Source organism: Mirounga leonina, unplaced genomic scaffold (assembly GCF_011800145.1).
Source record: "Mirounga leonina isolate KUSES-001 unplaced genomic scaffold, KU_Mleo_1.0 Mir_454, whole genome shotgun sequence".
Classification (NCBI taxonomy): domain Eukaryota; kingdom Metazoa; phylum Chordata; class Mammalia; order Carnivora; family Phocidae; genus Mirounga; species Mirounga leonina.
In genome coordinates, this window is record NW_023270763.1 from 7,355,704 (window position 1) to 7,366,110 (window position 10,407).

General features: G+C 52.6%; 1 protein-coding gene across 1 annotated transcript in view; it reads left to right on the plus strand.

Annotated features, from left to right (window-relative positions):
- The first annotated feature begins 2,680 nt into the window (after positions 1-2,680).
- ZAN (zonadhesin) overlaps positions 2,681-10,407 on the plus strand; it is a 33,771-nt gene continuing 26,044 nt past the window's right edge. Inside the window, 13 exon segments of the mRNA XM_034988178.1 lie at positions 2,681-2,739; positions 2,790-2,842; positions 3,294-3,440; positions 3,613-3,884; positions 4,064-4,151; positions 4,868-5,020; positions 6,389-6,553; positions 7,108-7,199; positions 7,387-7,465; positions 7,581-7,712; positions 8,271-8,539; positions 8,827-8,911; positions 9,382-10,406. Of these exon segments, the coding sequence (XP_034844069.1) occupies positions 2,681-2,739; positions 2,790-2,842; positions 3,294-3,440; positions 3,613-3,884; positions 4,064-4,151; positions 4,868-5,020; positions 6,389-6,553; positions 7,108-7,199; positions 7,387-7,465; positions 7,581-7,712; positions 8,271-8,539; positions 8,827-8,911; positions 9,382-10,406 (2,619 nt within the window).

The window sequence follows — 10,407 nt, forward strand, 5'->3', positions numbered from 1 at the left end:
CTCTCGTTCTCTCTCTCTCAAATAAATAAATAAAATCTTTAAAAAAAAAATTTAAAAAAAAAAACAAAAACCATTCACATTGTGCAACCATCACCACAGGCCATCCACGGAACCTTTTCATCTCCCCAAACTGAAATTCTGTCCCAATTAAGCGCTAACTCCCTATTCCCGGCAAACACTGTTCTACTTCTCGTCTCCGTGAGTTTGACTGCTGTAGGTACCTTGGATGGGTGGAATCCTGTGATATTTGTCCTTCTGTGTCAGGCTTGTTTCACTCAGCTTGTGTCCTCCAGGTTGTAGCATGTGTGAGAATTTCCTTCACTTCAAAGACGGAATGATACCCCATTGTATGAATACACCATATTTTGTTTGTTTTGTGGACTCTTGGGTTGCTCTCACCTTCTGGCAATGGTGAATACTACCACTATCAACCTGGGTATCCAGGTAGCTCTTCAAGTCTTTGCTTTCAATTCTTTTGGGTCTACACACCCAGAAGTGGAATTGCCGGACCCTATGGTAAGCCTATTTTTAATTTTTGGAGGAGCGCCATTCTTTTTAATACCTCCATAATATTCCTTCATATGAAAAATATTCCTTGACTATGATCCAACTGCCTATCTGCTGGTAAACATTGAAGTAATCTCGATTTTTTTTTTTTCCTATTATAACCCATGCCACAGTGATCATCCTTAAGGTGTGCCCAGATTTGGGCAAATACACACGGATTTCCGTGGGGAGATTCCTAGAAATTAGGTAAGGCGGGGTCAAAACCATGCACGCTAGAAAGTTTGAGAGTCACTGTCTCATCACCTTCCAAGAAGTTTTTCCCACCCTACAGTCTTAGCGTCAGTGTGTTTGAGTGTGTCTACCTACATCCTGGCCAACACGCAATGCTTTCAGTCTCTGAAACGGTGGTCACCCTGACAGTTGTAGTTGTGATTAGCATTTTCCTTAGCCCAAGTGAAGCAGAACATCTTTTCTGATGTTTACTGGCTGGTGGCTTGTCTGGCACTCTGGGACTTGTGTTTTTCTATTCTTTGCCATTAAGCGTTTCCAGTCCCACCTTATTTGACCGGCCAGTCGTTTATGCCACTGTTGCCAGCTACAGAATTTTAGGTTTGAAATGATTTTCTGTTGGAATTCTGCAGACAATGTTCCACGGCCTCTTAGAACCCATGGTTGCTATTGAAAAGCCTGACGCCATGCTGCTTCCTGATCCTTAGGATGTGACTTGCTTTTTTCTATCTGAAAGTGGCTAGGGTCTTCTCTTGCCCCCTGCTACTCTCGAATCTCATGACATGCCTTCCGTGGGTGTCCTTGCATTCATCATACGAGACCCCTTCTAATCAAGAGACTTGTATCTCAGTCCCGGGAAGTCTTCTTGTGTGGTTTCTCTTAAGCCATTTCTTCTCCTTGGTTCTTTCTATTTTGAACTTTTTTGGTTGGATGTTAGACTTCCCGGACGGATTCTCCGAGTGTCTTTCTCTTGTCTTTCTTGCTTTCCTTCTCTCCTGCTCTCATTTCATTTCTCTTCGTTGGATTTTACATTTCTACCCTTGTAGTTTCCATTTCTCAGAGTGCTTCTGTGTTCTCTGTCTGGTTTTCATGGCATCCTCTGAAAGCTGTCAAGCGAGGGGGGTCAGGGGTGGATAAAGTGGTCTGGGCTTACTGTGCCTTCCCCTCTCCCCTGAGAGCCGCCTCTGAGGTCCCGCATGGCTCCTCCAGTCTGGACTCTGGTGCTGCTGGTGGGGGCTGCCTGGGGCCGGGGCCACATGCCTGCCCCTGTCTGGTAAGCTGGGCTCAGGGGGTGATTAGGGGTGCCTCCAAGGGAGAGCGAGGGGCAAAGCTGGAGGGGGCAAGCAGGGTAACCACGAAGGGCACAGCCCTGGGGAGGAAGAGGATGATGAACAGGAATGGTGGGGGGAACCCTGCAGCCCCAGAGCCTGGAACTGAGGGGTGTGAGCAGCTCAGCGGGAACGGGACAGAGCCCAGATGTGATAGAGAGGGAGGAGGCACGGAGCTGGGGAGACAGAGAGGAGAGAGAGGTGGGGCTCTCAGAAAATGGGCCGAACCCAGGGCAAATTCAGCAGATAGGGGACTTCAAGTAGAGGCAGCGAGACATGATGGATGGCTTGGTGTCCTGGAGCTTGTTTGGGGGGATTTGAGCAAGTAGAACTTGAACAAGTAAAGGGGAGCACTGTTGGGTTTGGCCCGCGCCACCTGGGGAGGGGAAGCTGGCTTCTCTGTGGGGTTCGGAGGGTTCGGAGGGGCCATCCCTCTGTAACTCATCTATATGTTCAGTGGCCTGTAGCTGAGGCAGGACCACCTGCCACCCACCGGGCAGCATGGGACCCACAGAATCCCCACTCTCAGCCCGAAGGAAGGAGCTTCCCCAGGCGCCAACACTTACGTACCGCTCTAGAATCTCCGTACACAGGAACTGGTTCCTCCTTGAGCGAGGTTCTACCACTCATGCTACCTCAGGCACAGAGGTGCCAAGGGAACCCGTGGGGACGGGAGGAGCTCGGAGGGGAGATGCTTTTTCTTTTTTTAAGGAGATAGATGAGAATTTAACATGAGGAGGCTGGGTGGCCTTTTGAAAACCTTAAAGAAGACAAGTAAATATACGTTCACTGCCTACACTTTGGTACGATTTGGCAAACACAAAAGGAAGTCTTCCATGAATGACTGCTCAGAAAGCTCATGCTCATCGAGGTTTATGATTCTTGATAATGACAAGTATTCCCTTTTTTTTTTTTTCTTTTTTCTTTCTCCAAACCAACCCCAAGGAAAGAGAAGCCTCCGGACTGGAAGGCAGTTGCTCGCAGCTCTAGGGATAACTGTGAGTTGGAAACCAGCACCGTTCAGATCTCTCTCCTGCCCCCAGGGGTGACCACCTCCAGTGCCCTCGGGGCTGAGTGATGGCACAGACATGTAGTGAATGTTAGAGGGTGGAGGAAACATGGAGGAGTAGAGGCCAAGCCCTACCTGGGACAGTCACGTTCAAATTGACAACAAAACGTATGCACCCAGACAAAGCCTGTCCCCCCGGCTGAATCCAGCCCCTGGCACCTCAGTTTGGGACCCCTGTCCCAGAAGTCATTCTGCCCTGACCCCCACCCTGAATTTCCTCTAAGAGATTCTTATTTCTCGGATTCTCTTTTAAGAAGCTCTGCTCTGGACCCTAAATCTCCTAGTGGCCGCCTTCTCTGCACTTAGCAACCCGGGCAACCCCCAACCCCCAGTTTGGCCCTCTCCCCCATCCTGGCCTCAGAGCAGCCCTTTCTTCCCAGCTATTCTCACCCAGTGTGACTTTGAGGATGATGCCAAACCCCTCTGTGATTGGACCCAAGTGTCCACAGATGACGGGGACTGGATTCGAGCCAGTGGGCCTTCCCCCACCGGCAGCACCGGTCCCCCCGGGGGGTACCCTAATGGAGGTGAGGAAGCCTAAGGTTTAGGGAGACAGCTGGGAGCTGGGCTCGGGCAGACCTGGGCGCAGGGAGAAGGGAGGCAGCTGGAAGGGGGTGCCTGGACTCTGGATGGGGGTGGGAGGGGCAGCCATCAGGGGTGGCAGGGCCTCCTTGCCATCCTGGGCTCTGCCTCCCCCAGAGGGCTACTACCTGCACATGAACTCAAGCACCTTCCACCGGGGCGGGGTGGCCTGCCTACGCAGCCCCCCCATATGGGAGCAAGGCCCCCTCTGCGTGCACTTCGCCTACCACATGTTTGGGCTGTCGTGGGGCGCCCAGCTCAGACTGCTACTGCTCAGGGATACCAAGAAAAAGCACCCCAGCCTGCTCTGGAAGCATATTAACACCCAGAGCCCCTCCTGGATGCCCACTGCTGTCACCGTGCCTATGGGGCTTGTCCTGCCCAGGCAGGTGAGGCTGAGGGCAGAGCCTTGGGCCCCAGGGGGGGAAACCTGGGTGTGTGTGGGTGGGCAGGAGGGGCTGGAGCAAGGAGGGGGTGGCGGGGCTGGGCCATCTGAATTCAGGCAGGAAAACTGGGAACCGAGGCAAAGGACCTTACAGGGTGGGTGGTCTCCTGCTTTCTCCCACAGGTGGTGTTTGAAGGAGTGAGGGGCAGCACGGCTTACCTGGACATCTCTCTGGATGCCATCTCTATCCATCGGGGCTCCTGCAATCGCAGTAAGCCCCTGTCCCTCTTCCTCTTCCTCTCTGCCCCCACCAGCTACCCAGGGTGGCAGAAGTAGCTCAGGGACCATGGTCCTGCTTTCTCCCAGAGTTGGGGCTACTTGCTTCCCTCTGCCTCCACATCTCACATCTTTGAATCCTGAAGCAGCCACACCTAAAGAGAGGTTCTCTTTTAACAGGGTTGTGGTAATACCTTTTCTAGAGTGACCAACCATTCCAGTTTGCCCTGGGCTGTCCCTCGTTTTGCACTGAAAATCCTGTATCTCAGGAAACCCTCAGTTCCTGGCCCAAACTGGATGTCGGGTCACCCTAGTTATTGCCCCAGATTCACCCAGGATCAGCCCTCTAAGCTGACATTAGAGACTCAATGGGAGCAAATTCAAGTGAAGGAAAATTCCAGAACCTGAGTGCAAGGAACTAACACTTACTGAGCACGGGATTATGCTAGTTGCTCTCCACATATGATCTAACTTATGGCAGGTGGGTACTGTTGCTCCCAGTTATAGATGAGGAAACTAACAGGCAGCTTAAACAATCTGTCCCAGGACTGAACTGCTAAGGGCTGGGGCTGTATCTGCTTCAAAAGCCCACCATGGCTGACAGTAGGACACAGACTGGGACGCAGAGTTCTGACCCCAGGCTGAGGCATGCTTTTTGGAGCTGCAGCCTCCTAGAAAAAGCTAAATCCGCCCCCCTCTTCTCCCCCTCAGTCTGCATGATGCAGATGTGCAGCTTCGACGTTCCAAATGATCTCTGCGGCTGGAGCTGGATCCCAACAGCCTCTGGGGCCAAGTGGGTCCAGAAGAACGGGTCATCCGGGGTGCCGAACGCGGGGCCTGAGGATGATTTCTCTAGCCCTGGTAGTGAGTAATGGCCGTATTTCCATCCTTTGCCTTTTTGGGCTTCTAGTGACCTCTGCAGGACTTTACGATGTTTGCCTAACAGTAACTGCCCTGAGATGGCCTGGGGTGAACCCCAGCAATCTCAAAACTCTGTCAGCTCAAGTTACTCAGCAGAAAGCAAACTCCACACACTCAGCTTCCCCCCCTACCGTCCCACAAACTAACCCTAACCCACGCTCCCTAATTTCTTTTCTAAGTTCCCACTTCTTTGTTCTCCGTCCCTTCGCATTTCTCCATTCTCAATCATCCCCCTTCGTTTTCCTGTTCTTCTCTCTTCCCCTCCATCTCCCCCGCACAGCTCATAAGCCCTTTCGGCTCACTCCAACGGCATGCTCTCCTTCCAGGGCTCTTTCCCGCTGCCTGAGGTCTGCCTTCTAGAAAGACCTGGAGAACCACCCCTCCCCTTCACTCAGACGCCCTGGAAAGCAGGGCGGGGCCAGCCCATCTCTGCATCACCCCGCCCCGCAGCATTAGCACCCCAGGCCAAGCCCAGTAAATGTTGGCTGTTGTTTTAATTCTCTCTCTCATGCTTTTTCCCTCTTGCTTCGTATTTTTCCATCTTCCCTTTCTTTTTCTCCCGCTTCTTTCCACCAACCAGATATCCCAGCGTCGCCCTCCTTGCGTTTTCTTTCACCACCTACCATTTCCTTCCTTCCCCTTCCTCCTCCTTCCCTGCTGTTTCTTCTCTTTTCAATTCTCTCCCACTCCCCCCCCCCCAACTCCCTCCCCTCAAACCCTCTTTTCTGCCTTCCCGAAGCCGGCCTTTCCAGGCCGGGTGCGAGCTTGCTCACCCAGCAGGAGCGCGTGGGAATCAGGGACCAGCACGCCTGCGCAGCCTTATTCTCCTCCCCCGGCTACCAGTGGCGTCACGGAGCGAGGTCCAAGCTGATTGGCTGCCTGAGCTGCTGGGGTCGGTAGGGTGGAGAGATGCTGGGTTCGGTAGGGTGGAGAGATGCTGGGTTCTAGGCCTTGGACCGGCCCTTTCTCGCTAGTCTGTGTGAATCAACTATATCCAGTGGGTCAAGAAAAGGAAGAGGGCATGACTCTCGGGGACCTAAAGCATCAGAACCCAAAGGGCAGGGTTCTGGCTGCTGCTTCTGAGAGGATGCTGCATTTCATAAGGCAGTGCCTGCGTCCTTACGGCTCTTGCCAAGCATTTCTGGAAGGCTCGAAGGCCTCGGCCAGATGTAGGCCCACCTGAGCGCTGGCTGATCCTAGGCAGCTGTTGGGGCTTCCCAGGCCCAGGACCCCTGCCGGCACAGGGCCCTATCCCTGTGCCAGACTCCCTCAATTTCAGCCACCCCACCTTACTGGCCTTTTACTTGGTAGGTGGCTTCTATATGCTCCTGGACCCCAAAAATGCAAAACCAGGGCAGAAATCTGTCCTCCTGAGCCCCCTGAGCCATTCCTCTGGCTGTCTGAGCCTGTCCTTCCACTACATCCTCCGTGGACAGTCACCTGGTGCAGCCCTCACCGTCTATGCTTCCGTCTTGGGTAAGATTGGCAGTCGCTGGCTTTACACGGACCTGAGGCTCATCTCCCAGGGTTAGGTTGACAGGAAACTATGGGGCATCCCTCAGGGTCTAGGGAAATCTAGGATATATGCAAGGTTACTCCACGGAGTGGAATCAGGGAGCCAGGAGAGTGCCCACTTCTGGAACAACAGATACCAGTGCCAGGAGAGTGAGAGAGAAGGTTGTGTTTGCATTTGGGAGAGAGGAATACACTCCCAAGTTTTCTCTTGGCTACTCATCCTTCTGAGTATAGGTGTGTTTTTGTTTTTGTTTTAGATTTTATTTATTTATTTGACAGAGAGAGAGAGAGCACAAGCAGGGGGAGTGGAAGGCAGAGGCAGAGGGAGAAGCAGGCCCCCCGCAGAGCAGGGGGAGCCTGATGCGGGACTTGATCCCAGGACCCTGGGATCATGACCTGAGCCCAACGCAGTCGCTTAACCAACTGAGCCACCCAGGCGCCCCTGAGTATAGGTTTGAAGTCATTTTTCAGTCCCCTTAATAAGTCAGTTATCTCTCGGATTCCTTCCATCGCAGGCAGCATCCGGAAACACACTCTCTTCTCAGGACAACCCGGACCCACCTGGCAGCCTGTTTCTGTCAATTACACAGGCCAGGGACAGATTCAGGTACAGACGAGCAAAGAGGTCAGGATTCCTTGCACATGGTAGGCACCTCTGGTATTGAAACGGATTGAGGGTCTGGGCCCTGGGAGCAGGGTGCCTGGGTTCCTGAATAGAATAAAATTAGATGGGGGGAGGGTTGGGGCTTTTGGGCTGGTTTTTCACTCCCAGCCCCCTTTCTCTCTCTCTTCAGTTCACCTTGGTGGGTGTGTTTGGAGAGACCCCAGAGCCGGCTGTGGCAGTGGATGCAATCAGCACTGCTCCCTGTGGGGGTGAGAACAAGGCCCTGGGAGGACCAGATGGTTCAGAACTGGGGGCAGGACGGGGCGTGGTGAGGAATAGAGAGCATGTCCCACGTTGCTCACATCTCCCATTTTGACCCCCTAGAGAGCTTTCCTCAGTGTGACTTTGAAGATGATGCCCATCCCTTCTGTGACTGGGCCCAGGCATTAGGGGATGGCGGACACTGGACCCGGGGAAATAAAAACATGCATATCCAGGGTGCAGGCGCTTTTGAAGGTGAGGAGATTTAGGACCCCTCAAGCCAACAAATTACTGGGTTTTCTCCCAGCTGGGGGGTTGGCTGGATTGATGGAAGAAGATATTGTAGGTGGTGAAGATCAGCCAGCAGGTGTTTCCTGGGAAGCTGCCATGGGGCCAAAGCTGTGGAGATGACAGAAGTAGAGTGAGTTGAAGATTCTCTTGGCTGTGGGGTCACTGAACCCCCCCCCACCAGAAAATGCAGGCATCTCACTTCGCTGAGCCCAAGCTTCAAAATCCACACTCTCATTTTCAGTCAAGACATTTACTGATGCAGTCAGCAAAGGAGTCTGGGCTGCTGGCTTGGTTTTCCCTTTCTTTCTGATCCTGCCTTCTTCAGTTAGAAGTCCAAAACAAGCAGGGAAAAAAACAAAACAAAACAAAAAAACCCAACCCTGCTACAATGTAGGGAGTTTTCGTGTTTGCATCAGACCCTCTCTGGAAAGCACGGTGTTGTGAGAGAAAACAACACTGGGCTGTCCTGTGGAGGTTTGTCATCTTGTCCTTCTTTCGATTCCCTTCTTTTTCGCCTGGAAGGTCGCTATATTTACATCGAGGCCGACAAGTTCTCTGAGGCGGGCCAGTCTTTCAGACTGGTGAGCCGGCCCTTCTGTGCCCCGGGTGCGATCTGTGTGGAGTTTCCCTACCACATGTATGGCCTCGGAGAGGGTACTAAGCTCAATCTCCTGCTGGAGAGTCCTGCGGGCAGTGCCCCATCTACTCTCTGGCACCGCGTTGGGTCTCAGAGTCCCGACTGGCTGAACACCTCTGTCACCATCCCTTTGGGGCATCAACAGCCCATGCAGGTGAGAGAGAGAGCGCCCTGTCAGCGTCTGTGTGGAACGTGGTGACGGGGGGACGTAATGTTTGGGTACAACCAGGGCTGAGAAGATGGGCCACTGGAAAGAGAGCAGAGGTGAACTTGGTGTCCCCGAGAGGGATACCTGGCTCCTGAAAAGGAGCGGGGGCAGAGTGGGACTGTCGAGGCTAGAACAAGGTGGCCTTTTGGCAGAGGACAGACTGACCAGGAGAGTCCCTGAGCTGCCGGGGATTCACTTGCATTTCTCTCTTCTCTGTCCCTCATTACCTTCAGCTGATCCTGGAGGCCATCAGGGGTACCAACACTGCCTTTGTCGTTGCTGTGGGTTTTATCTTGATCAATCACGGGACTTGTCGAGGTAAGACAAAATCCAGGGCCCCAGAAAGGGGGCTGTGTTCTGAGATGACCATCTCTGGGACTGCTGAAAATCCAGTTCTCGGTCATCCTTGAGTTTTCACGCAGCTTTGTGTTCCACGTTCTGCCCACCTCTACCTTCCCAGTCTTACCAGAATGCTTGCTTGAGTGAATGTGACTGATGCTGTGAATTTCTGTGGCTGGATCCACAACCCCTTACCTAGTGGACGGCGATCCTGAAGGGAGTACCAACATCCTGTTCATGTTGTGTTTCCCGTATCTGGCACAATGTCTGACGTGTATTAGGAGCAGTGTTTGTTGAGTGTTTGTTAAGTGAGTGAAGGTTGGGGTTGGAAGTGGGAGAGGTGTAAGTTACTCTTTGAGCCTACCCACTCCAACTGGAAGTGAGTGAAGGTGATGGTATGATTTTGACTGAACTCCAGGATTTGTTTGTTTCTTTGTTTTTCTTTGCAGGAACAGTGCCAACAGAGCTTCCTTCCAAATCTCCAGTTTCCCTCCCTGGCCCTTCTGAAACCCCTGTCTCCACAGGAAAACCTATGACTCCCACAGAAAAATCTATGGCCCCCACAGAAAAACCCATGGCTCCCACAGAAAAACACACTGTCCCCAGTGAAATAGCCACTGTCCCCACAGAAAGACCCATGGCTCTCACAGAAAAACCTATAACCCCCACAGAAAAACCCACTGTCCCCAGTGAAATAGCCACTGTCTCCACAAAAAAGCTCATAGTCCCCTCAGAAATGTCCACTGTCTCCCCAGAAAGATCCACCTTTCCCCCAGAAAAATCCACCTTCCCCACAGAAAAACTCACCATTCCCACTCAAAAGCCCACCATCCCCACAGAAAAGCCCAAAGTTCCCACAGAAAAGCCCACTATTCCCACTGAAAAACCCACTTTCCACACTGAAGAGACCACTGTCCCTCCCGAAGAGCCCACTGTCTTCACTGAAGAGTCTACCATCCCCACTGAAGAATCCACTGACTCTACTGAAGAGTCTGTTGTCCCGATTGAAGAGACTGCTGTACCCCTTGAAGAGCCCACTATCTCCACAGAAAAGCCCACTGTCCACACAGGAAGGACCACCATCGACACTGAAAGGCCAACCATTCCCACAGAAAAACCCACCATGCCCACTGAAAGGACCACCATCTCTACAGAAAAGCCTACTATCCCTGCAGAAAAACCCACAGTCCACACTGAGAGAACCACCATCCCCATAGAAAAACCCACCATCCCCACAGAAAAGTCCACTGTCCACATTGAAAAACCCATGGTCCCCACTGAAAAGACTACTGTTACCACAGAAAGACCTATAGTCCCCACAGAAAAACCCGCCATCCCTACTGAAAAGACCACCATTCCGACAGAAAAACCCACCATCCCCACAGAAAAACCCACCATCCCTACAGAAAAACTCACCATCCCAACAGCAAAACCCACCATCCCCACAGCAAAACCCACCATCCCCACAGCAAAAC